Genomic DNA, 26,511 nt, shown 5'->3' on the forward strand with positions numbered 1-26,511 from the left:
GGGAAGATCCCCTGAAGGAGTGCACAGCAACCCACTCCAGTGTTCTTGCCTGGAGAATCCTATGGACAGAGGAGCCTGGCGGGCTGCAGTCCATAGGGTCTCAAAGAGTCGGACACAACTGAAGTGAGTTAGCACACATGCAAATGCAACTATGGATATATTAGTGTCTTGTCTCATTTTTAAAAGATTTGAACAGATAATACTTTATTGGTACAATAATATGTTCTAGTGTTTCACAGCTATTATTAATAGGCAGTAAATTTGATTTAAATAGAGCAAGTTTTCCGTCTGTGGCAAAGTATTTGCCTCTGTATTGAGGCAAGTTAACAGTATGTTTGAAGACAAAATTCTGTGTATTTAGTCATCAGGCTTTCTACTGATTTGAAGAGCAGTAGAAAAAATCTTTTTTGGTGCCCCACCCCCATTTCTTACAGATATGAAAAATAGGGTACATAAAAGAAGGTGGAGAGGGTGCTGTTGAATGAAACTTTATTTTTAATTAAATGCTGTTAAAAGCATTTGGAAGCAATTTAACTTTGAGGCTTTGCCTATGTTTCTACCATATCAACACTAGCAGCTGGAAAGAGAAAAATTCAAATATCCAGATGCTCAGTCGATACTGTGCTAAAAATGGGTCTGAAACTTTCAGATATTAAGCAGTATCTCAAACAAAATATCAAAACTTTTCTACTTTCTACTCACATGTTTTGGCATCACCTAGCAGCTGCTGCTGCTGCTAAGTCGCTTCAGTCATGTCCGACTCTGTGTGACCCCATAGACGGCAGTTAATGGTAAATTTTCTTTTTTAAAAATTTATTTATTTTAGTTGGAGGACAACTACTTTACAGTATTGTGATGGTTTTTGCCATACATCAGTATGAATTGGCCATAGGCATACCTGTGTCCCCTCCATTTTGAACACCCCCCACCTCCCTCCCCACCCCATCTCTCCAGGTCATCACAGAACACCAGCTTTGGGTACCCAGTCACACACCAAACTCACACTGGTTACTATTTTATACATGGTAATGTATATGTTTCAATGCTATTCTCTCAAATCAGCCCACTCTCTCCCTCTCCCACTGAGTCCAAAAGAATGTTCTTTACATCTGTGTCTCCTTTGGCTGCCTTGCACGTAGGATCATTGGTACCATCTTTCTAGATTCTGTATATATGTATTAATATACGGTTATTTGTCCTTCTCTTTCTGTGACTAGACATAGCCTATTCACTCTCTGTAATAGGCTCAAGGTTCATCCACCTCATTAGAACTGACCCAAATGTATTCCTTTTTATGGCTGAGTAATATTCCATCGTGTATATGTACCACAACTTCTTTATCCATTCAATCTGTCAAGGTTGCTTCCATGTCCTGGCTGTTGTAAAGTGTTGCAATAAATATTGGGGTACGTGTGTCTTTTTCAATTATGGTTTCCTCAGGGTATATGCCCAGTAGTGGAATTCCTGGGTCATATGGTAGTTTTATTCCTAATTTTTTAAGGAATCTCCACACTGTTCTCCATAGTGGCTGTATCAGTTTGCATTCCCACCAACAGCGTAAGAGGGTTCCCTTTTCTCCACACTCTCTCCAGCATTAATTATTTGTAGACTTTTTGATGATGGCCAACTATGTGTAAGAGAATGAAATTAGAACACTTTCTAACACCATACACAAACATAAACTCAAATGGATTAAAGACTTAAATCTCAGACAAGAAACTATAAAACTCTTAGAGGAAAACATCAGCAGGACACTCTCTGACATAAATCACAGCAAGATCCTCTGTGACCTACCTCCTAGAGTAATGGAAATAAAAACAAAAATAAACAAATGTGACCTAATTAAACTTAAAAGCTTTTGCACAATGAAGCAAAATATAAGCAAGGTGAAAATACAACCCCCAGAATGGGAGAAAATAATAGCAAACAAACAACTGACAAATAGTTTATCTCTAAAATATACAAGCAGCTCATACAACTCAATACCAGAAAAGCGAACAATCCAATCAAAAAGTGGGCAGAAGACCTAAACAGACATTTCTCCAAAGAAGACATACAGATGGCTAATGAACTTTATTTTCTTAATAGCCTATTTCTTTTGCTTTAGGTATTTATGATAAACTGCTCTGATGTACACAGCTCCTACAGACAATACAGCTGAACCTGTTGAGAGAAATTAAATGAGGGCTTCAGAAGACAGACAAATTTGTTAAAAAACTGTATCTGAAAAAGTTCTGAGCTTTTGGATTTGTCTCTTGCTGCTGAAGAACATGGTTCAAATTATGCAGGAAATAATGTGAAAGTAATAATACTTTATATGCATAATAAATAATACCTTCAGGGCATAAATTTGTGTAAAAATAATAATACCTTCTGGGCACAAAGCTGTTCCACATATAATTGTGTGTACTTCCTACTTTTTTCCTAACTTCCTCCCCTTTTTAAAAAAATCTGTAAACTCCCACTCCTGCCATTTTTCACTGATTTACAGAGCTGTCCATCCTGGTACACATAAATAGGACCATCAGAATTTTTTAACCCATAGCCCATGGGAAGCAACCTCGTCAACAAGTAATCATGTGCAGCTCCTATTGCCTCATCTTATGACTCCTCCAGTTTCCAAAGGTAGGGTGATCTCAGTTGGTTTCCAAGACAAACCATTCAACATCACAGTGGTCCAAGTCTATGCCCCAGCCACTGATGCTGAAGAAGCTGAAGTAGAACGATTCTGTGAAGACCTACAAGACCTTCTAGAACTAACACCAAAAAAAAAAAAAAGATACCCTTTCATCACAGGTTATTAGAATACAAAAGTAGGAAGTCAAGAGATACCTGGAGTAACAGGCAAGTTTGGCCTTGGAGTACAGAATGAAGCAGGGCAAAGGCTAACAGAGTTTTGCCAAGAGAACACACTGGTCATAGCAAACACCCTCTTCCAACAACACAAGAGATGACTCTACACCTGGACATCACCAGATGGTCAATACTGAAATCAGATTGATTATATTCTTTGCAGCCAAAGATGTAGAAGCTCCACAGTCAGCAAAAACAAGACCTAGAGCTGACTGTGGCTCAGATCATCAGCTCCTTATTGCAAAATTCAAGCATAAATTGAAGAAAGTGGGGGAAAACACTGGGCCATTCAGGTATGACCGAAATCAAATCACTTATGATTACATGTTGGAAGTAACAAGTAACAAGTCAATTCAAGGCATAAAATCTGGTAGACAGAATGCCTGAAGAACTATGGATGGAGGTGTGTAACACTGTACAGGAGGTGGTGACCAAAACCATTCCCAAGAAAAAGAAATGCAAGAAGGCAAGAAGGCCTCCAAGGAGGCCTAACAAATAACTGAGAAAAGAAGAGAAGCAAAAGGCAAAGGAGAATGGAAAGTTCGAGAGAACAGCAAGAAGATATAAGAAAGCCTTCTTAAGTGAACAATGCAGAGAAATAGAGGAAAACAATAGGATGGGAAAGGCTAGAGATCTCTTCAAGAAAATTAGAGATACAAGGGAATATTTCATGCAAAGATGGGCACAATAAAGGATAGAAATGGTATGGACCTAACAGAAGCAGAAGATACTAAGAAGAGGTAGCAAGAATACACAGAAGAACTATACAAAAAAGATCTTCATGATCCAGATAACCATGATGGTATGGTCAACTCACCTAGAGACAGACATCCTGGAGTGTGAAGTCAAGTGGGCCTTAGGAAGCGTTACTAAGAACAAAGCTAATGGAGGTGATGGAATTCCAGCTGAGCTATTTCAAATCCTAAAAGATGATGCTGTTAAAGTGCAGCACTCAATATGGAAGCAAATTTGGAAAACTCAGCAGTGGCCACAGGACTGGAAAAGGTCAGTTTTCATTCCAATCTCAAAGAAAGGCAATGCCAAAGAATGTTCAAACTACTGCACAATCACACTCAATTTCACATGCTGTCAAACTAACGCTCAAAATTCTCCAAGCTAGGCTTCAACAGTACATGAACCAAGAACTTCCAGATGTGTACAAGATGGTATCTTGTAAGCTGAATTTAGGAAAGGCAGAGGAACCACAGATCAAATTGCCAGCATCTGATGGGTCATAGAAAAGGCAAGGGAATTCCAGAAAAATATCTACTTCGGCTTCATTGATTATGCTAAAGCCTTTGATTCTGTGGATCACTACAAACTATGGAAAAGTCTTCAAGAGATGGGAATACCAGACCACCTTACTTGCCTCCTGAGAAGCCTGTATGCAGGTCAAGAAGCAATAGTTAGAACTGGAAATGGAACAATGGACTGGTTCAAAATTGAGAAATGAGTACATCAAGGCTGTATACTGTCACCCTGCTCATTTAACTTATATGCAGAGAACATCATGTGAACTGCTGGGCTGGATGCATCACAAGCTGGAATCAAGATTGCCAGGAGAAACTCTGATATGCAGGTGATACCACTTTAATGGCAGAAAGTGAAGAGGAACTAAAAAGCCTCTTGATGAGGGTGTAGGAGGACAGTGAAAAAGCTGGCTTAAAACTTAACATTCAAAAAACTAAGATCATGGCATCCAGTCCCATCACTTCACAGCTAATACATGGGTAAAAAGTAGAAACAGTGGCAGACTTTATCTTTGGTGGCTCCAAAATTACTGTGGACAGTGACTACAGGAATGAAATTAAGATGCTTGTTCCTTGGAAGGAAAGCTATGACAAAACTAGACAGTGTATTAAAAAGCAGAGACATTACTTTACCGACAAAGTTCAGTATAGTCAAAGCTATGGTTTTTCCAGTAGTCATGTATGGATGTGAGAGCTGGACCAAATGTGAGAGCTGGACCATAAAGAAAGTTGAGTACCAAAGAATTGATGCTTTTGAACTGTGGTGCTGGAGAAGGCTCTTGAGAGTCCCTTGGACAGCAAGGAGATCAAACCTGTCAATCCTAAAGGAAATCATCCCTGAATATTCATTGGAAGGACTGATGCTGAAGCTGAAGCTCTAATACTTTGGCCACCTGATGGGAAGAGCTGACTCACTGGAAAAGACTGATGCAAGAGAAGGGAGTGACAGAGGATGAGATGGTTGGATGGCATCAGCGACTCAATGGACATGAGTTTGAGCTAATGCTGGGAGATAGTGAAGGACAGGGAAGCCTGGCGTGCTGAAGTCCATGGGGTCACAAAGAATCCAACATGACTTAGCGACTGAACAAACAAGCAAAAGTTTCCAAAGGTACCCAGAGCAGCACATTTTCCCCTAATTTCCTGCAATGAGGTTGTTTCATAAACTTGTGATGCACTTTCTCTCCAGCATCTGCATTTCTCCCTGGGATTCCCCAACCTCGAAAATGATTTTTCTAAATTTGCATACTTTAAGGTCTGCTTTTTGTGCTGCACAGTATAACAGGATTTGACAAATGCATAATGTCTTGAATCCAAAATTACAGTACCACACAGATCAATTTGGCCTTAAAATTCCCATTTCACTTGCTTAGACTTATCCTTTTCCTTCCCTGAGCAGTTTATTTTCTTTGCTTTTGCATTTGGATGTCATGTAACTGGAATCAGTATGTAGCCTTTTCATATTGGCTTGTTCCTCAGTGTCTTTTTGGGACTTGATAGCTTAAATCTTTTTCTGCTGACCAACGTTCCATTGTATGGAGGTGCCACAGTTTGCTCATTTAGTCATATTTTAAAGCAGCAGTTCCCAGGATTTTTGGTACCAGGGACTGGTTTTGTGTAAGACAATTTTTCCATGGACAGAAGGTGGGATGGGGTGGGGATGATCTCAGGATGATTCAAGTGCATTACATTTATTGTTCACTTTATTTCTTTATTATTACATCAGTTCCACCTCATATCATCAGACATTAGATCATGGGAGTTGAGGATCCTTGTTTTAAAGGACATCTTGATTGTTTCCAGTTTATCTGGTTGAAGTATTAGGTTGAAGTGCTGGCCTCAAAGAATGAATTCTGATGTATTCCTTCTGCTTCTAATCTCTGGAGAGACTGTAGAGAACTGGTATCCTTTCTTCCTTACATTGTTTGTAGGATTCATCAGTGAAACCATCTGGACTTGGTGCTTTTTGTTCTGGAAGGTTATTAATTGCTGATTCCCTTTTTAAAAACAGACATTATTCAGATGATTTATGTATCCTTGTGTGAGCTCTGGTATAATTTGAGTCTTTCAAGGAACTAGTCTATATGTGGGCATAGAGTTGTTCATAATATTAATTTATTTTCTTTTTATGTCCATGAGATCAATAATAATGATCCTTTCTTCTGTTCTGATATTAGTAACATATAGTTTCTCTGTTACTTTTCTTGGTTAACTGGCTAGAAGTTTATTAAATTTACTGATCTCCTCCAAGAACCAGCTTTTGAACTAGTCTTGAACTCTTCTCACAGCATGACTTGTAATTTTTCATTGAGAAGTTCTTATTGAGGCTCTTATTTGGGTATTAAGAACCTTTAGTGCGAGGTTTTGTGTTAATTAGGCCGGGAGTTGGACTATGTTTGATATTTGCTCTGTGTCAGAGTCTTCAATCTCCATTAGTACACTTGTTCATGTCTCTCTTTTTGTCTTTGGTTTCCCTAAAAACTCTTTGTAATTTGTGTAGCTTGCAGCCCTTTTAGCCATAATCCACTGTTACACTGGACACCAGATGACGTGGTGGTCTGACAGAAGGCAGTGGAAGTATTCTATTATTGTGTGTTTATCTTTCAGTGAGCTCTATCCCTGGAATATGACCTTCACAGGTGTTTCTGAACTTTTAATTTTCCCATTAGCTGAGACGGGAAGGCTAGAAGGGCCTGGGGTTGGGTCATTTCCCTTCCTCTCCATCGGCTAAGGCTCTGATAAATTCTTTTCCTTTGCCGTGTAGGTCTTTGTGGTGGCGAACACTTACTCAAAATGATTAAGTTTCCCCTGCAAGCCTGTTGGAAGAACAAAAATTTTCCTTGGCTTTTTACCATGAGAAGACTTGTTGGGGTTCCAGGAGGTAAAATCTACAAAAATACGAGGGGTCCCTAAGACTGTGGCCCCTGGAGGTTCTCGCTCTCACACTGGCCAAACTCTGCTCCCGGCGATTCTCCCAGTTACCCACTGAGCACTTCCTCCAGCCTACGGCTCTGGAAGCTTCTGTTCCCAATAAGCAGATCTCAGTTACGATTCCCCACATGCATTTCTTTTTCCAGATTTAGGGGTGATGACATTTCCTGGGAAACAATGGAAACAGGGACAGACTTTATTTTGGGGGGCTCCAAAATCACTGCAGATGGTGACTGCATCCATGAAATTAAAAGATGCTTGCCCCTTGGAAGAAAAGTTATGACAAACCTAGACAGCATATTAAAAAGAAGAGACATTACTTTGCCAACAAAGGTCTGTATAATCACAGTGAAAGCTATGATTTTTTCAGTAGTCATGTATAGATGTGAGTTGGACATAAGACTGAGCGATGAAGAATTGATGCTTTTGAACTGTGGTGTTGGGGAAGACTCTTGAGAGTTCCTTGGACTGCAAGGAGACCCAACCAGTCAATCCTAAAGGAAATCAACCCTGAATATTCATTGGAAGGGCTGATGCTGAAGCTGAAGCTCCAATACTTTGGCCACCTGATGCGAAGAACTGACTCATTGGAAAAGACCCTGATGCTGGGAAAGATTGAAGGCAAGAGGGAAGGGGATGACAGAAGAGGAGATGGTTGGATGGCATCACCGACTCAATGGACATGAGTTTAAGCAAGTTCCGAGAGATGGTGAAGGACAGGGAAGCCTGGTGTGATGCAGTCCATGGGGTCACAAAGAGTCGGACACGAGTAAGTGACTGAACAACAACAATTTTTCCTATGACCTCAGTTCTCTGATAGGTCCAGGAAAAGTCACTGATACTCAGCTTGTTCAGCTTTTTCCCTTGTGGCGAGTGATGACTTTCAAGCTTTTTACGTATCAGAGCTAAAACCAGAAGGCCTTCTTATTTTTAAAAATGCCATCTTTTTAAAGATCAGAAAACTGAGGCTCACTGTGGTAAGCTGAGCAACTAGAGTTGTCTAACTCCTAAGCCAGGCTCTTCTCTTCACAGCCTGCCCCTCATTCCTGGTAATACATCTCATAGAACCAGCCCAGGGAACACTCCCAGACAGAGCAGATGGCAGAGTAGGAGGGTGTGGCAAGGCAGGACAAACAGATGTGATATCTGAAAAAACAATACATTCAAGTCTCCTAATGGAGAATGTAGATTAATGGGGGTGGGGGGGTGGTATTTAGCTTTACAAAAGCATTCAGAAAAGCATTCTTTTATTAGTAAACTGCTTTTACAGTGTATGGTTAAATTTACACAAGTGTTATTTACAAGTCATATCCCTTGAATGCATTCAGAGTTAACTGATGGTACTGAACATTCACTGTGTATCTAGAAATTCTCACAGGGAAATGTTCTGAGTCGCAAGTCTGGAAGGTGGGCTCTTATCTGCATGCATATGTGTCTGACTCTTTGCAACTCCAGGGACCGCAGCCTGCCAGGCTTCTCTGTCCATGGGATTTTCAAAACAAGAGTACTGGAGTGGGTTGCCTTGCCCTCCTCCAGGGAATCTCCCTGTCCCAGGGATCCAATCCAATTTACATTTTGCAGATAAGGAAAGCGTGATTCAGAGATATTGAAGGAATATCAATAGCCTTGATTTAAGAGAAAATAACTAATGAGGTTGGGTTTTTGTTTCCTCTCTGCAACTAATTAGTTATGTGACCTTGACCAAGTTATTTAATTTCTCTGGACTATATTTTGCAAAGAGAGTAAAAAATTATTACCTCCCAGGGTAAGTTAGATAATGTACAAAAAGCAGTTAATCACAACTGTAATAATATGTAACAGTTATATATAAATTTATATATGGTATTTCATATATATTTTATAGTAATATAATAATTATTATGGAGTAACTACTATATTATTATATTATGCTATATTATAGTAATTATAGTTAATATGTTATATATAATGATATATTATTAATGTATTGGTGAAGGTTGCAGCATCAATTCGCGAAGTTTCATCAAAAACTTCACTATATGGTCCCTTGTAAAAAGAGGCAGGAGCTTCCTGAACCTTATAAACATGTTAAAAGCTCTAGTTCTGATAGGCCCTCCATAATCTTAAATGCCAAGAGAAACAAGTTAAAAGGGCTGTGCTGTACTTAGTCACTCAGCTATGTCTGACTCTTCACAACCCTATGGAGATTCTGCCAGGCTCCTCTGTCCATGGGATTCTCCAGGCAAGAATACTGGAGTGGGTTGCCATGCCCTCCTCCGGGGACTCTTCCCAACCCAGGGATCGAACCCAGGTCTCCTGCATTGCAGGTAGATTCTTTACCATTTGAGCCGCCAGGGAAGCCCAAGTTAAAAGTTAGGTTATATATTTTTTAAAAGTTGGGTTATTTTTGGATGATAAGGCTGTTTAGGTCAGCTTTTATGGAAAGGTCTCCATCAAATTTCATGCCAAAGATGTTAACCTGAATAGGGCATTAGATCTAGGTTTTTGGATACGGTTCATGCAAACCACAGTAAAAAAAAAAAGCTGGAAACCAGTGCTGGAGTCAGCTACAGGTGCTCTGGGAACCATTTCCAGCCCCAGTGTTTGAAGATGTCACCAAGAGCTCCTGAGATGGCTGAGTTCTGATGACAGCTCTGGCAGTGAACCTCCAAGAAGGTACACACAGCAAGGGGTAAAGTCAAAGCAGTGGCATAGGAATGGTCAGCCTCACACGCTGGATCTTACCTGGAGCCAAAGACTGTCATCAGAGACACACAGGCTCTCTCCACCTGTTCCTTTGGGGCATGCAATAATAGTAGATGGACTATGATGGGCAAAGAAGTAGAGAATATTCTAGAGGCCAGCTGTATCTTTGTGCTAACCCAGAACAGTTCCTTTGGGACCACCACAAGACCCAAATCTGTGCTTGACCACTGAAGGCATCCGTAGGCTCCTGGCTTTGTCAAAATGGGCTACCTTAAGAGATGCAACGATCACAGTGAGCTGGTTACCTCCAAGGTATCCTCAGGGCCACAGAGCGCTTCTGGGAAGACATAAGGTAGTACAGCTGTGGGACAGCAACAGTAACAGCCGCCTCAGGGAGAAGGGGAGTGACCAAGGGAGCCCAGTTCTGGGGGGCAGAGCACAGTCAAAAGCAAGATCCCTGGAGAGGCGTTCTGGGTGGTACAGCTTGTGCAGTGAGCTGGGGAGACCACTCCTGCCGACCAGCAGCTGTAGCCTGAGCCGTCGAGGGTCAGGGCCGCCAGAGGCAACACGTCCTTCAAGGGGCCTCTGACTACTCGTGGGCAGGAGTGTCGGAGGCGCGGCCAGCGTGCGAAGCTCCACACTGAGGGAGGCAGTGACAGCTGCAGCTTCAATATGAGCAACTTCGTCAAATGCAGGGACAGGTTCTTTCTAGCAGAAAGCGCCTCAAAAATCATCAAATAAAAATGGCAGAGCACTGGTGGGACACAGTTCAAGTCAGTTGGCTCACGTGGTGTTTCCTTTCAAGGGGGATTTCTTTCCAAGTAAAATCCACATATGTGTCACCGTGGAAACTGAACTTATTCAAACTCAGAGGTAATTATCAGTTATAAAGGAAGGATGGAACAGGGCTACAAACCCTTTCCTTAAGAATCCAGGTTTCTTTTTAAGGACTCTAGAAATTCTAGGCTAGATATTCCCATTTTGAAGATAAGGAAACCATATATTTAAGGGGCTTTTTCTTTGATATGAGAGAAAGTAATTAATGAGATTTGATCCTACTCTCCTTCATTGAAGAAAATTCATCCAAGTGGAATATAGAGGGTGTTCATTTTAATTTACAAGAGAATGGTGACATGGCAGCACATAGATGCATTTGCTTAAAAAACAAACTAAAATTTCCCAAGATTCCCCTTTCTAAATAAAATGTTCAAAATAAACTTAGATTCACATTTTAGAGGAAACTTAGAAGAATTCTTTTCAGTCCCATGCTATGTAGGAAATGATTTTTATGATGGGTAAAAAGAAAATAAAATACTTGTCTAAGCCAGCACTTCATTTGTCACAGGCAGGTTTTCTTACACAATGACCAGTCCGAGACCCAGAGCCATGGAGAGCGTGAATTGAGGACTTTCTCCTCTCCAACGTCTCTCCACTTAGGCCATTCTCAGGTCTGCATTGTTGGTTCTCAGAGTGCCATCCCTGGACCAGTAACGTCTGTGCCACTTGGGAACCCGTTCAATGTACAAGTTATTTGGCCTACACTGAGTGAAAAAACTCTGGGGGTGGGACCTGGGAATCGAATTTAACGAGTCCTCCAGGTGATTCTGCTGCACCTGGGGCTGTGAGCAGCACTGCTCTCAACACTGCAGTGCCTGTCTCAGGTCCAACAAGCCCAGGCTATGACTCTGAGGCCATGAGATGGGGAGGTTCCCGTGGGCGGGCTGGGGGGGAGGGGTCTGTGACAACAGGATCCTGTTCCACGTGGAAAAGGTCAGCTCAGTGTCTGCTTTACCAGGCCCCCCTGGAGACAGAAACCATCGATGCCAAGACAGTTTAATGCTGATGAAGCAAAGTTAGACAGCCTCAGCCTTTTGTTTCTGCCATTCCTAATCCTCCTGTGCTGGGCCATTCGCAGAAATAGTTAATGCCCAAAAGGAAAGTAGGTTTACTTAAGCCTGGGTTTCTCAGCCTTGGCACTCCTGATGTTTCTGTCATGAGGAGCTGTCCTGCTCATGGTGAGTGGCATCCCTGGCCTCCATGCTAGTAGCGGCTCCCCTCCCCGCTCCCCTCCTGCCAAGGCGTGACAATCACAAATGTTTCCAGATGTTGCTCAGAGTCTCCCGGGGCAAAACTGCACGGGGCTGAGAGCCGCTGACTTAAACCAAACCATTTCCTTCAAAGTGGTAACAAAGGAGGGATGTGTTGGGAAGAGGAGCTGGCTTCCAGCGGCCCCCGGGGGTGACTCACGTTGTAGGAGCGGCCGTGCCTCTGTCTCCACTGCACCAGCACGACCTGGGCAATGACCAGGGCGCAGAGGAAGATCAAGACCATCTCCACGTGCATGGAGTCGTGTCCCTGGTGCGTCTTGTACATCCTCTCCTGCTGCAGGCTGCAACCGGCAAAGGAGGTCAGCTGAACAAGCCCTCGACTCTTGGGCAGTTAGCAAAACAAGAAAAATAGGCAGGACTCATGAGAAGCAACTGGGAATTTCAGAGGTAGGGTTTTCGAAGCTTTGATCACAAAGTTTTCCTAAGTCCTCAGTTTCTCCCTTTCCCCTGGGCTTCGGGGTAGGGACAGCAGAGAAGAGGAGCCTGCGTCTGTCAGTGAAACCAGGTCCTCTCTGCCCTTAGCTTGCCCACGTGCTTTTGGAGTCAGCCTTGTCCTTTCAAGGTGACCAATGGGGACGAAAGCTCACTGGTGCTCTGAAGACCTGGGTTCTAACCTCCCATTTGCCACATCATCCCCTTGGGGAAGCCAATTATTCTCTGAACCTCAGTTTCCTCATTTTTAAATCTAAAATAATGATCTCTCTGTACCTCACAAGATAGGTGCTCTATAACTGTAGAGCACATACATATGATATTTTATTTGTATCTGTATGAACAATAGTCTTCCCTGGTGGCTCAGATGGTAAAGAATCTGCCTGCAATGTGGGAGACCCAGGTTTGATACCTGGGTCAGGAAGATCCTCTGGAGAAAGAAATGGCAATCCACTCCAGTATTCTCATCTGGAAAATCCCATGGACAGAGGATTCTGGCGGGCTACAGTCCATGGGGTCGCAAAGAGTCAGACATGACTGAGCAACTAACACTTTCACTTTCATATGAAGAATAATACTTACTATTTGGTTGAATCATGAAATCTCCATTTTTGAAAGTAAAAAAAAAACCCCTCCAATCAAATATTGGCAATTTCAAGTAATTTCTAACATTCTTAAGTAAAAGGATATCTGGCAGATGGTGCCTATGGAGAGAATACTATTTGTGGGGCTATGGAAAACTTTTGAGTTGTAGAAATTATTTTCATTATAAGGAGAAAGAAGAGGCCTAAGTATTATTGTAGGCACAAACATTCAGAGGATGACTAAACGCTTCCGTGTTTAGTTGGACTTTTAATTTTATACCGTGGTAGACAAAACCACTAAAGTAGTGTGTCACCTGGTTTAACTTCCTACAGAAGAAGCGGCCTCCAAGAGAATCTAGAGCAGAGGTGCCTGACCTGGACTGTGAGCTGGAAATCACTGAGGAGCTTTTAAAAATCACTGTGTCCAGGCTGGAGCCCAGATCAATGAAGTGACCATTGCTCGGTGTTCTAGGCTGAACTGGGTTCCCTCAAAATTCATAATTCATAAGCGGAAGTGCTAACCCCCAGGACCTCAGAATGTGACTGTGTTTGGAGAAAGGGTCTTTAAAGAGGTAATTGAGGTAAATGGGGTCATTAGGACGGGTCCTAACCAACATGCCTGGTGTCCTTACGAGAAGAGGCAGTGAGGACACAGACTCGCCCAGGGAAGACCATCTGGATACACAGGCGGAAGCCAAGGAGAGAGGCTGCAGGAGAAGCCGAAGCCTGCGGCCCTAGGTCTGGGACCCGCAGCCTCTAGATCTGTGAGAAAATAGACTTCTGTTGCTCTAGCAGCCAGTCTGGGGTGATCTGCTATGGCAGCCTGAGCAAATGCATAGAGATTTCCAGGACACGATCTAGGCATCACATTCCTCTTATGATTCTAAAGTGCAGCCTAACTTGGGATCTACTGGCCCAGAGGAAGAGAGAATGGTTCAGGAATTAGGTAAAAGTTGGACAGTATTTAATATGAATCTTGACAATTACTTTATAAATATTGGTTAGCATTATCTTCTACCCCAAGTGAGGCACTATCAGTCACAAAATCTCTTAGTTTGCATTTAGTTAGGGCACTGATCAGAAAGCACTCCAGGGTAACATCCTGTGACCTTTCAAGGCCACTTATTGGGTACCTGGTTTGGGTCTCTCTCTACCAACATTTCTACAGAACCAGCTCCATCCAAATCCCAGGGGTGCCCCCTGCTGGAATATGCACAGAAATGAGCCCACAGAGCCTCCTAAATATTTCTGCTTGCTGTTGCTGCTGCTAAGTCGCTTCAGTCGTGTCCGACTCTGTGCGACCCCATAGACGGCAGCCCACCAGGCCTCTGTCCCTGGGATTCTCCAGGCAACAATACTGGAGTGGGTTGCCATTGCCTTCTCCAATGCATGAATGCATGCTAAGTCGCTTCAGTCGTGTCCGACGCTGTGCGACCCCATGGACAGCAGCCCACCAGGCTCCTCTGTCCATGGGATTCCCCAGACAAGAACACTGGAGTGGGTTGCCATTTCCTTCTCCGTTAACTTACTAACTTATGCTGTTAAAGCACTGCACTGGTTGAACTTCGTGTGCTCCCAGCATTTCCAGGAATAATTAATAATTTCTCAACTATTCTCAAACTTCTCAAAAATCTATCTTGTCAGATAGAATCTGAGACTGTTAGTGCTGGGAGGTACCATAGATGTGCTGAGACCCCTTCACTGATCAAATGGAGAGGCTGAAGTCCATATCAGGTAAACAACCTGAATAAAATTATGTGGCTATTGGTCTCTGTATTGGAAGCTGAGCTTAGGAGTCGAGAATGATTTCTAGAAGCTCTTTAAAAAATATATTTATTCTTCTGAAGAAGTGGGAAGTGAAAAAAATAAAAGGGTACAAGCACTTAGTTATAGTTTTTACATTTCAGGTCCAAAAGAACTATTTAACACTCTGTGTAATACACAGAAGAGTGGATTTGTCATTAGTCTAAAATAGGACTTGCATAGATATCAAACAAAATATACTTTATAACACTAACAATTTTGTGAATACATGGTGAAAATGCATCTCAGATGGTTAACCTATGTGGAAGTACTTTGGAAAGTATAAACTAGTGTAGATATCTTCTATTTTGATTAGGAATACATTCATAATTGGTGACCATAATGCAAAAAATGGAGGAACAGTTTTATTTTATTTCATTCGGTGCCCATAGGGGTCCAATGGCCCCAGAGTAGGTACCATAACACAGAAGAAATAGCCTAAAAGGAAAACCAGATGTATCTTGTGCCTAAAAGGACAAGGACATATAAGGACATATATTGAGGGACATATACATTCGTGGAGCAGCATGGAGCCCATTGCAGAAAGCAGACGAAACCCCTGCAGTTTGGATCTATACAGTCATTGCGCATACATGGCTTTGCTAACCCACCTTCTATCCTGGGGAATTCATAAGTAAAATGATGGCTGCGTTTAATTTCTCAAACTATTAAGATGGAAATCTAACTTTTAGTATACCAGCTATTAAAAAAATACAAATCACTTACTTCCACTCATCATCCGCAGAAAGCTTTGTGTGAGAGATCTGAAAAACATAAGAAGATCCCTTCTCAAAATTTTCTTGTTTCCTTAGCTTCCATCTTACAGCATTATATGAGAAACTCAAACCATAAAAAATACTGATGTTTCCTAGTACTGTAATAATTTAGAATGAAAGCTCTAACAAAATATTTAATTATGGAACTAAACACACACACATATACCCAAACAAAACAGTAATCAGGCCACTATTAATAACATTTGATACTGCTCTCTAAGGTCAGGAAACCAAATGAGGCTCCATTCCTGCGGTTTTGTTTGGCAAGTCAGTCAAAGTTGTAGGAAGTGGCCTCCCAACAGGCCGTGCCGCCCTGGCTTCTGGTGTGATCTGTGAACGGGAGAACTTGTGAAAAACATCTGTTTTGCTGGTGTCTTAAATGATGTCAGTGAGAACTTGGAGATGACATTCTCCACGTCCAAGGATTTAGAGTCAGAGCTGACCAGCTTCTAGTTTGGAGCGCTGCTGTCTCCTCCTGTTCGTTTAACTTCCTTTCAACCCTGATCACAGGGAAGGGGGTAATCTGGCCCAGCCCCTGCAGGCTGAGTGGGAGAGCAGAGCGACCGTTCCCAGGAAAGTGCTTGAGACTGACCTGCAGGGTGTACCCATGTGCTGCTGATCCACTACACTGGGTCATTGGAAGCTTCTAAGGCTAATCCTTGGAAAGACATCATTGTATCACTTTCACGAAGAACATAGCTTAACTTCTGGTCCGGTAGCATCAAAAGCTAAAATCCCCAATGATGGCAAAGAAGAAAAGGCCAATAAAGCCTTTATTACACAAATCAGACATTTTTTTTCCCCTTTGTTTTCTTGAAATCAGTTCAGTTCTGTTCAGTCACTCAGCCGTGTCCAACTCTTTGCCACCCCATGGCCTGCAGCACATCAGGCTTCCCTGTCTGTCACCAACTCCTAGAGCCTACTCAAACTCATGTCCATCGTGTCTTGAAATGGCAGAAGCAATTCCTCTGTGTGTGTGTGTGTGTGTGTGTGTGTTTCAGAAGCAATTCTGACAGATAGAAAGAAACACTATCCATAGTTCAGGCTAGGATTCCTCTGACTCAAGGTCAACAGTTTCCGTAAGACATGTGTGCTTTGGTCAGAGACTGGAAGGGTTCCCTTATAAGAGGGATGAAAGCTTGGGGAGACACAGCTTAGCTGAGGTTTAGGCAGGTTTAGGATTTGCTGGGTGATGGTGAGAGGAAGTGGGTGGGGCAGCAACTGCTGCCTGCAGCTTCCCTGGGGCTCTCTGCCACTGGCTGATCCTACCTCGTGGTCCCTGATATCCAAATGAAGGCTTGGCACCTGGGCTCAAGGCTGCCTTCTAGGAGCAGAATCTTAGTGGCAGCCCTCAGGAAGAGCAGGACCAAGTCCCCTCCTAGCCTGATATGGCCAACTTGACTGACTTCTGCTTTGGGAACGAGCCTTGTAGCCACACAGCACCACCCGGTACCAAACACTGAGCTGACTGGCGCTCCGGGTAACCCAGGCGCATCACCAATCTGTGCTTGCCTCCACTTCCCTCCCAGAGGCTGGAGACTGACGTAAAAACCGCTCTTATCTATCTCACTGCAATATTGTGAATATAAATAAGACACTAGATGAGAGTTTTCTAAGACGCTGCTTCATCCAAGGGCCAGTCATCTCAGTAAAAGTTGTAACCAAGACTCCACGGGTCCCCTTTTTGCTGTTCAAGATCTTTGGCTTCACGGTGCTTTTGTTCAAATTAGCTTAAAACAGGGAATTGGGTTTTTAGTTGAGAAGATATGCTTCCTTTGAGTTTTACAAGTAACGTAGCTCTGGCTATAAATGTGTAACTACCCACCAGATTCCTAGTCTTTTTTTTTTAATTGAAGTATTGTTGATTTACCGTATTATATTAGTTTCAGGTATACAGCATAATGATGCAGTATTTTACAGATGATCCTCCATAAAAGTTATTACAAGGTAATAGCTGTAATTCCCTGTGCTGTACAATATATCCTTGTTGCTTATCTATTTTATACACAGTAGTTAGTATCTCTTAATCCATACCCCTAATTTGCCCCTCCCTGCAATCATCAGTTTGTTTCCTATATCTGTGAGTCTGTTTCTGAAGTCATTTTAAATGAAGTATGATAAACTGTTCTACTGAAGACGAGGAAAGCTTAGGGAGTGGAAATTGCAGCAGAAAAGATCTCTGCTAAATACAATTAAGAACTTCCTTAGATCAAGTGATATTGAAACAATATTCTTATTCCTAGGGAAAAAGCAAACTATGATGATGGTACAATTAGAGACATCTCTTTTCTAGTAATAGTTTCCTATAGTACAATTTTTTTTTTTCCCCTAGAGTGGAATCTATTTTTTGAAGGATTTTTTTTTGTGGTATGTGATTATGTAAGCCCATCCAGGGGCTTAACAGGATTTATTTTGGAAACTGAAATGACAGTAAAATTCATCTGAAGGCTAAGCATAAGGATATCCAGGAAAATTCAGAAGAGCAGTGAAGACTAGGGATGCGGTCTATCAGCCCCTGAAACCTACAGTACAGCCACGGGAATCACCTGACAGCCTTACAGGCCCAGGAACAGGGAGACAGTGAGCAAACAGAACACAGAGTCCAGGAACAGCTCCCGCTACAAATGATGAGCGAGCTGCTTCAAGTCAGCGAGAAAGACACGGATTGTCCAACAAATGGTGCCAAGACATGGGACTCTGCTCAATGTTCTGTGCCAGCCTGGATGGTAGGGGGGCCGGGGGACAGTGGTATATATACGTATGGCTGAACTCCTTCGCTGTTCACCTGAAATTATCACACCACTGTTAGTTGGCTATACCCCAATACAAAATAAATGGAAAAAAAATGGTGCTGAGACCATTAGCTAGTCATTTGAGAAACATGTTAAGCTGGATCCATACCCGGCTTCAAAATAGATTCCTAAAGGATCACATATTTAAATGTGAAAAGGAAAACCTGAAAAGCGCTAGAAGAAATACAGTTAAGCATGTTAATAATACCTCAGTGAAGAAGGCATTTCTAAGTATGACCTGGAACTCAGAAACTGTAAAGTAAAAAATCGATGAATTTTGAGGACACAAAACCAAATACATTAAAATCACCTCTACTTGAAAGATAAACTGGAGAAAATATAACATATGTGAAGGCAAGAAATGACTAACCTGAACAGAAAAAGAACTTTTACAATTTAATCCAAAAGAGATAAAACATCTGTAAAGGGCAAAGCACATGAATAAGAAATTCATAAAAGAGGAAATACAAATGGCTCATTTATGCAAAGATGGTTCACCTCACTAGTGATAACTTTGGAAAAGCCTTCCTGAAAGCAGATGTTCTATGCTGCAGACACTTGGGGGGGTCTGAGCAGTGTGGGGAACCTAGTGCTTCTAGAAGTGTGGGTGCAGCTGTGTTGGAAATGGAAGGTTCGGTCAGTGTGAGACTTTGTGTCATTCTCCACCCCACCCCACCCTGGGGGGATGTGATGGGTCTCAGAGACCCAGGCATGGGCAGGGAGGGGGAAGCATTGAAAGTCCTTGTCTGGAGGGGAGATTCCAGCCTGGTCTTCCATCAGGCCCCACGGGCAGTGCTCTGCTCTAGAAGCCTCCCCTCTACCCCCAGGAACGCCCCCGCCCCAACCCCATGCATCTCAAATTTGGAAACACAAAGGCTTCTTTTCCCTCTTTTCTAACTCAAGACAATATTCTGAGGGAATTCCCTGGTGGCCCCGTGGTTAGGACTCTGTGCTTGCAGTTTGGAGGGCGCTGGTTCAATCCCTGGTTGGGGAATTAAGATTCTGAAAACAAGGAGGGCCAAAAAGAGAGGGAATATTTCGAAAGCTTGAGTAAAAATTGACTGAAGATGGCTGATGTAGGGCTGATGCTCTCAGGTGGAGTGGGGAAGAAGGGGAGAAATAAAGAACAGTCTGAGCGCTGGAAAATCAGAGATAGAGTTTTTAGTTTGCACCCCGCTCTCCACCCCAGTCCATCCAAAGCTGGTGTCTCAGTGGACCAGGCCCCCGTCAGAACCACACTGCCTCTCCCCCTCCATCCAGTGGGTGGTTTGGAAGCAGCTACGAGCTGCCTGGAAATCCTGAGTCGGAGAAGTGAGGAGGTGAGGTGTGCAGTGGGTTGCTTCCTATCAAGTGTCCTTGGGGCATCTGATGGGACCCGTCCTAGCCTTGGTTTCTGTTCTGCAGTGCGATGAACCTGTCCCTCCCTACCCAACCCCCAAAGATGTGGCCTATTTCTAACCTCTGGTCCCTACGACTGTGATCTTATTTGGAAAAAGAGTCTTTACAGATGTGATTCAGTTAAGGATTTGGGGATGGGATCATCCAGGATTTAGGGTGGGCCCTGAACCCAGTGGCTGGAGTTGATCTAAGAGAAAGTCAAAGGGAGATGTGACCCCTGGAGACACACAGGCATGGAGAAGGAAGCCACGGTAAGACGGAGGCAGTGCCTGGAGAGAAGCAGCTACAAGCTCAAGGCACCTGGCATCCCCTGAAGGTGGGAAAGGCAAGGAAGGTTCGCCCTAGAGTCTCTGAAGGAACCATAGCCCTGCCTACACACAGGGTTTAGACTTCCGGCCCCCACAAATGTGAAAGAGTAAGGCTCTATTTTTTTTTCTTTTTTTTAGAAGATTGATTGATTTATTTCTGGCTGTGCTTGGTGTTCATTGCTGAGCGTGGGCCTTCCCTGCGCATGGTGAGCAGGGGCTGCTTCTTGCAGCTGTGATGGGCGTCTCATCACACTGGCTTCTCGGAGCACGGGCTCTAGGCATCCTGGTTTCAGCAACTGTGGCGAGAAGACTTACTTTGCTCCGTGGAATGCAGGATCTTCCCAGACCAGGGATGCAACCTGTGTCCCCTGCATTGGCAGGTGGATTCTTATCCACTAGACTGCCAGGGAAGCCCTATTTTTTTCTGTTTCCATTTTTTTCCTTTCTATCGATACATTTTTTTAATTTTCTCTATTTTAAAAAATAATTTTTATTGGACTATAGTTGATTTACAATGTTGTGTTAGTTTCAGGTGTACAGCAAAGTGAATCAATTATACATATACATATTCTTTTTTAGATTCTTTTATCATATAAGTTATCCCAGAATGTGGGCTTTCCTGGTGGCTCAGATGGTAAAGAATCTGCCTGCAATGCAGGAGACCTGGGTTCGATCCCTAGGCTGGGAAGATCTCTTGGAGAAGAGAACAGCAACCCACTCCAGTATTCTTGCCTGGATAATCTCATAGAAAGAGGAGCCTAGAGTGCTACAATCCATGGGGTTGCAAAGAGTCAGACAGGACTGAGAGACTAACATTTCATTTTCATTTTTTTTCAGAATGTGGAGTTACCTATGCTATACAGTAGGTCCTATTAGTTATTGATTTTGTATATAGCGCTGCGTATAAGTCAATCCCAATCTCCCAATTTATCCCTTCAGTAAACTCCTATTGTTACGGCAGCTCTAGGAAATGGATATCTGCATGTCCAGCCCCAGCAGATAGCTACTACACGCAGGTGTGCAAACCGCTGTGCAGGTGGGGAGGGCGTGACTCCTCTAAGCTCTGGGTCAAGGAGGCTGTGCAGGTCCTGAGTGGACCTGCAGGCAGGTCTGTAAGAGCAGCTTGGCTTACAATCTTTAGACACAAGGCATGTGGGCCTTCATCTGTACTCTTGCTCTAGGCCTGCCACATGGCTGGGGATGCTGGCTGCCAGGGAGCACATGGAAGAGGACTTCTCTGTGTGATACCACCCAGGCCAAGAGAAAAGACTGATAGACACAGGCCGGTACCATCCTTCCCATGGAAAGGCCCAGCTGGGTCCCCCTCCAGGGCAGCCTACCCTTACCCAAGCCCTTCCTGCTCACAAGAGCTCCAAACAGTGCTCAGTGTCCCCCCTTAAACACAGGCCGACAGCCAAAGACGACCAAGTGCTGGAGACAGGGAGGGCCCTGCATCCAGGAGGACAAGGACCCCAGGCTTTAGAAATGGAAACACACAAAACTCTAAGAAATGAAAAATCTGAGAACTGGAAATAAAAAATCTCATGGAAATGTTGACGATAAATAAAACCCAAAAAAACACAGAGGTGGAAAAGAAGAAAGAAAATATAAGAAAATTAGAGAATCTGGCCAGGAAATCTCATATCCAAAATAGAGGATTTCCAGAATAAGAGAACAGAGATGGCTAATGGCAAGAAATTTAAAAGAAATTATACAGGAAAATTCCCAAGGCTTGAAAGACACCTGTTTCGAAGGAAAGGACTTACCAGGTGGCCAGTAGAGTAGATGAAAAAGAGCCACATCAAATTACATCAGTAGGAAGTTTGAAGATTGTGGTTCAAAAGGAAGAGCCTATACAGAGAGAAGACACAGGTCAAATGCAAAGGACCCAAACTCAGGAGTTACAAGAGAGATCTGTTGACATGCTCCAGCATGTTGAGAAGAGCCTGGCCAGTGAGTTTGGGGATGAATGGGTGAATGGTGCACAGAAAATGAAGGAACCAGAACATGAGACTGAAGGGAACGCAGAGGAGTTCAGCGTGTACACATAGTGACCAGCCGGGAGTGATGAGTCCCTGCATTAGGGTCCCTGACACAGGCAGTGCCTGAAGACTCAGCCAATGTGTGATGTAACTTACGTGAGAGGCTGGAAGGAAGGAAGTCACGGGCATGGGGTGGGGTGGACGGGTTGGTGGGAGAGTGTGTAGTTCTTATTCTCCATAGCAGGGAATCGATCCAATAGCACTAGGGACTAAAAATCAAGAAGTGTTGTATGATTGCGTTGTTAAAAATATGGAGCCTAGACCAGAAAAAAATGACTGAAAAAGTTGAAAATCATTGCCTCTGGAGTGGAAATCAGAAGTGGGGAAGGGTGAGTGGAGTGGAGCTGCTGTTTTTGTGTTTCAAGTCTACAGAATTCTACAGAATTATTTGACTCTTTAAATTTTGGATGTACAAAACATTGATAATAATAATAATAAAAAAGCCAACTGACCGTATTATCCTCCCCCTGGCCACCATGGTTAATGTCCCTCCTGAAGTCCCAGGTCCCTTTTCAGCCTCAGCTCCCTGCATTGCCTCATCACACCCTCTGCTCCAAGCAAGCAGAACTGTCTGCACCCCCAGTGCTTTTCCTGCACCCCCAGCCTCCCTTCTGGGCTGCCCTGGGCCCACCTCCTCCAGGGAGCCCTGCAGGTTAGGCCCCTCCATTGGAGGAAGTTGACACTGGACATCTTGAGGGACAGCAGTTTCCTTAGAGCTTCTTCGTTTTGGAAACTAACTCCCAAAGGCGTACCTAGCTTTTTCCCTTACCTTTCCTGCTTCTTTAAGACAAGCCTTCTTAAAGTAATTAGCCCCCAACTAAAATAAATAAATTTATTAAAAAAAAAAAAAGACAAGCTTTCTGAATTTCCACCAGGGTCGCAGTGAGTGCCGCTCCCTCCCCTCTTCCCCCATGCTCAACACTCCCCAACAATTTTCTTCACCTCCAAAAAGTTGGTACTGCTGTTCCCTCCATCCAGAATTCCTATCCTCCCTAGTCACCACAAGGTCAGCTCTCACCCATTCTCAAGGCCAAGCTCAGTGCCATGCCCCTCACTAGCCTTGCTCATCCCCGCTGCCAATTGCAATCCCTTGCTTCTTAGAAATCTTACAAAGCTTCACTTGAACCGGTTTTGGGGACAGTAATTTCTTGCTACTCTCAATGAGTTCTTTTTGTCCTCGTTTTACTGCTCTTCCAGAACGTGAACTCCCAGAGGAAAGGCCCACCTCTAATTGCATGGTTACTCCCTCCCCCACCCCCGTCCCCAGTCCCTGGTCACGGCCTAAGAGCTGTCAGATGAATGAAACATGAATGAAGGATAGGGTTTGAAACCACCACCAGGAGGAGGACGAACGTGACAGCCCAGTGATTCTCGGAGCTCAAGCAGCAGCACCCCCTGGGAACTGGTTAGACTGCAAACGATCAGGGTCTACCCCAAAAGAGAGGCTTGGAGACCCTGGGGGCAGAAATCTACATCTATGGGCAGCGCCTTCCAAGTGGCTCTGCCCTAGCCTCCTTAGTGAGAACCACAGAGTCGAGCCTGATGTACCCCCAGCATCCCTCAGCTGCCCGCCTCAAGGCCCCGGCCTGCGGTGGGGAGAGGGAAAGGAAGGAGCCGCGGAGGACGGAGGGCGGGAAAGGCGGGGAAAGAGAGGAGGAAGCGGAGACAGAGGGAAATGGAGAGGAGTCGGGAGGAGTGAGGACAAGCCACAGCATCTTCCAGAAGGTCGTTCGCCCCTGCACCCCCCGCGGGTGCACACCGGGTGCGCGCGGGAGGGAGCCTCGGAGACCGCTCTGTGTAACGTGCGGCCCCTGCGTGGGCCTCGGGGCCCCGAGCTGGTGACCCCCGCCCGCGCCCCGCGCCCGTACCTGCTCGTGCTGGGGGGGCCCCTCCAGTCCCGGGGCCGCCCTCGCGGCCATGCCTCCGGCGCTCGGGGCCCGCTGCCCGGGGTCTCCGCGTCCGCGGGCGGGGGGCCTCCCCGCCGCCCCGCCGCAGGCCGTGCGGGCCAGATACCCGCGCGAGGAGCCTCCTGCGGAGCAGGCACGCTCATGCGGGTCGCCGTCGCCGCTGAGGGGGCCCTCTGGGTCTCGGGGCCCTCTGCAGGGAAGCCATCCCGTCAGCCGCTGTCGCCGGGAAACCGTTCTGCTCCCCCCGCCCCGCGCCGCACCCCCACCAGCCGTGCGCGGGGCTGGACCCTGCGGCTTTGTTACCCGGAGACCAGGCGGGAGGAGATGCGAGTCTGAGAGTGAGAAATGGAGGGGAGATAGGGGCGAGGAGGAGAGGGGCCCTTGTTTTCTCTTCAGTTCTCTCCCTCAGCAGAAGACAAGGGGTCAGGTGACGGTCCCTATGTGGGGAGACCGACCCTCGGCGGCTGCCCAGTCCTGAGCCTTTCCCCGGCCTGGCCCCTTCTTGCTCAGTTCTCTGCAGCCTCAGTCACGGGGACAGCTCCTGGGCAGATCCCATCGGCCCCTCCACAGTCTCTCCAAAGGAGAGAGACTTCGCTGTGGGAGAACGTACGCCCCTCAGCCCCCGTGCCGCTGCAGGACCCGGGCCTTCCCTGGGAGAGCACCCTCCACTTGTCTTTGTCCCTTTCACCTTCTAGGAGACCCTCCTTTCTTCCCCTCAGCTTGGGGCCTCGCAGCCTGGACTTGAATACTTCCACAAGGCTTTAGGAACACTTGGGTGTCAATTCAGGGCACTCAACAAAGAAAGGACATCTGAGGGGATAGTATGGCTTACAAAATATGACGTACTCGATTCCAGCTTGTGATGGCTCCGGTTTTTTGTGATGGCACGTACAAGGACTACCACGGACCCTGACGAACAAGATGTGGAGCCGTCCCGGCCACTGTGGCCCCACAGCCAGCAGGGGAAGAGGCAAACATGCAGAACAGTTTCCCATGAGAAGTGCGTCAGCTTTCCAGGCTTGGCGTGCCTCAGAACCCGGGAGGGGTTGTTAAAACTCTGTGGCAGGGCTGGACCCCCAGTTTCTGGTGGGCCTGGGCTGGGGCCTGAGAATTTTCCTTCTTCACAAGTTTCCTGTGATGGCTACCCACGCCCGCAGGCTGCTTTGTAGCGTGATCAGGGTGATGTAAAGGCCTGGAGGCTGGAGAAAACTTTGTGAATTGGAGAATCTGAAATAAAAGTAACAGCTAACACGGATATAAGGCTTACTAGGTACCAGGCCCTCTTCCCAGGACTTTACTGTGTTAACTCATTCAGTCCTCACAACAGCCCCCTGAGGAAGGTGCTATTATCTCCAAATGGATAAAGTCACCTCTAAAATGAGAGGTGAGAACTCTAACACACAGAGAGGTGCAGCTGTTTGCTCAACTTTCAAAGCTGGTAGGCGGTGCGGTGGGGATTTGAACCCAGAGAAGACTGACTCCATGACTTGGGCTCATAACCACTCAAGGAAGGTCCTTGCGGACCAGATCAAAGTCTATGTAATTCGTATTAAACAGTTTGAACTGTCGCCTAAGGAGCATGGGAAACCATTTCAGAGTAGTAAGAACATGACCTTTCTAGATCAGCCTTTTGGCTTCAGGGGTGGGGAAGGGAGCTTAACTAGGACCCAACGCAGGACAAGCCAGGAACCTGTTGCTGTAGTTCTGGCTAAAGGTGGCAGTGGCCTTGGTGGTATATGGGAGTCTGTGCAGGGCCAGGGTGAAGGGAGATAGAGGCCTGTGGACAGAGCTGAATGATTTAGGCAATCAGTTCTCTAGGGCCTAACTGATCTTCAAGGATGTTGCCTAGGCGAACAGTTTGAGCAGCAGGGCTGCCATCTCTGACAACGGAAACGTGGAAAGTACAGCAGATTTGGGGGAACAAAGATAATGAGCTCATTGCACATATTGTCTCTCTACCTGGCTCCTGGCCTCTCTTCAAGTGGCAAAGGCCACTTTTTCTCTCTAGCCCAGGAGGTCCTCAAATTCTAGATTCTTCTAAGTCTGCTCCCCTCCCACCTCCAAAAAAGATCAGAATTTCCTGTCCCTATAGAATTCTGGCCCATTATCATAAGTCCTGGCTCACTGCTATGAGACTCTCTTCCCTGGTTGATTGACACCAGAAATATCCACGTATTTCACTAGTAACACAGGTAAACACAAAGGCAGTCATCTTTCTGGCTTCAGCTCCACCATCAAAAAGTCTTGTTTCTCACCCTCTGGGTAGGTAGTGGTAGATTTGCTGTGATCTATTCTCCTGTCATTGGGGCCTCCCTGGTGGCTCAGATAGTAAAGAATCTGCCTGCAGTGCAGGAGGCCTGAGTCTGATCCCTGGGTGGGGAAGATCCCCTGGAGAATGGAATGGCAACCCACTCCAGTATACTTGCCTGGAGAATCCCATGGACCGAGGAGCCTGGCGGGCTACAGTCCACAGGGTCGCAAAGAGTTGGACACGACTAAGGGACTGACACTTTCACTCTTCTTCATTCTCCTGTCATACTGGGCTCCCTCTGTGGCCACATTCCTGGTGGCCAGAACCAATCTCTTGTTTCTCAGTCAGTTAACCACTCTGAAGTAGTTCACCTGATCAAATTAGGTAAAAT

General features: G+C 45.0%; 1 protein-coding gene across 1 annotated transcript in view; it reads right to left on the bottom strand.

Annotated features, from left to right (window-relative positions):
- RNF175 (ring finger protein 175) overlaps positions 1–24,282 on the bottom strand; it is a 58,663-nt gene extending 34,381 nt beyond the window's left edge. Inside the window, exons 1-3 of the mRNA XM_081544954.1 lie at positions 23,831–24,282; positions 15,373–15,410; positions 11,967–12,108 (exon numbers count right to left, since the gene is read on the bottom strand). Of these exons, the coding sequence (XP_081401080.1) occupies positions 11,967–12,108; positions 15,373–15,410; positions 23,831–23,881 (231 nt within the window). The 5' untranslated portion in view covers positions 23,882–24,282. The remainder of the gene's footprint in view (positions 1–11,966; positions 12,109–15,372; positions 15,411–23,830) is intronic.
- Positions 24,283–26,511: the final 2,229 nt, after the last annotated feature.

This window comes from Giraffa tippelskirchi, chromosome 11 (assembly GCF_054371585.1).
Source record: "Giraffa tippelskirchi isolate mGirTip1 chromosome 11, T2T-mGirTip1v1.2.pri, whole genome shotgun sequence".
Lineage (NCBI taxonomy): Eukaryota > Metazoa > Chordata > Mammalia > Artiodactyla > Giraffidae > Giraffa > Giraffa tippelskirchi.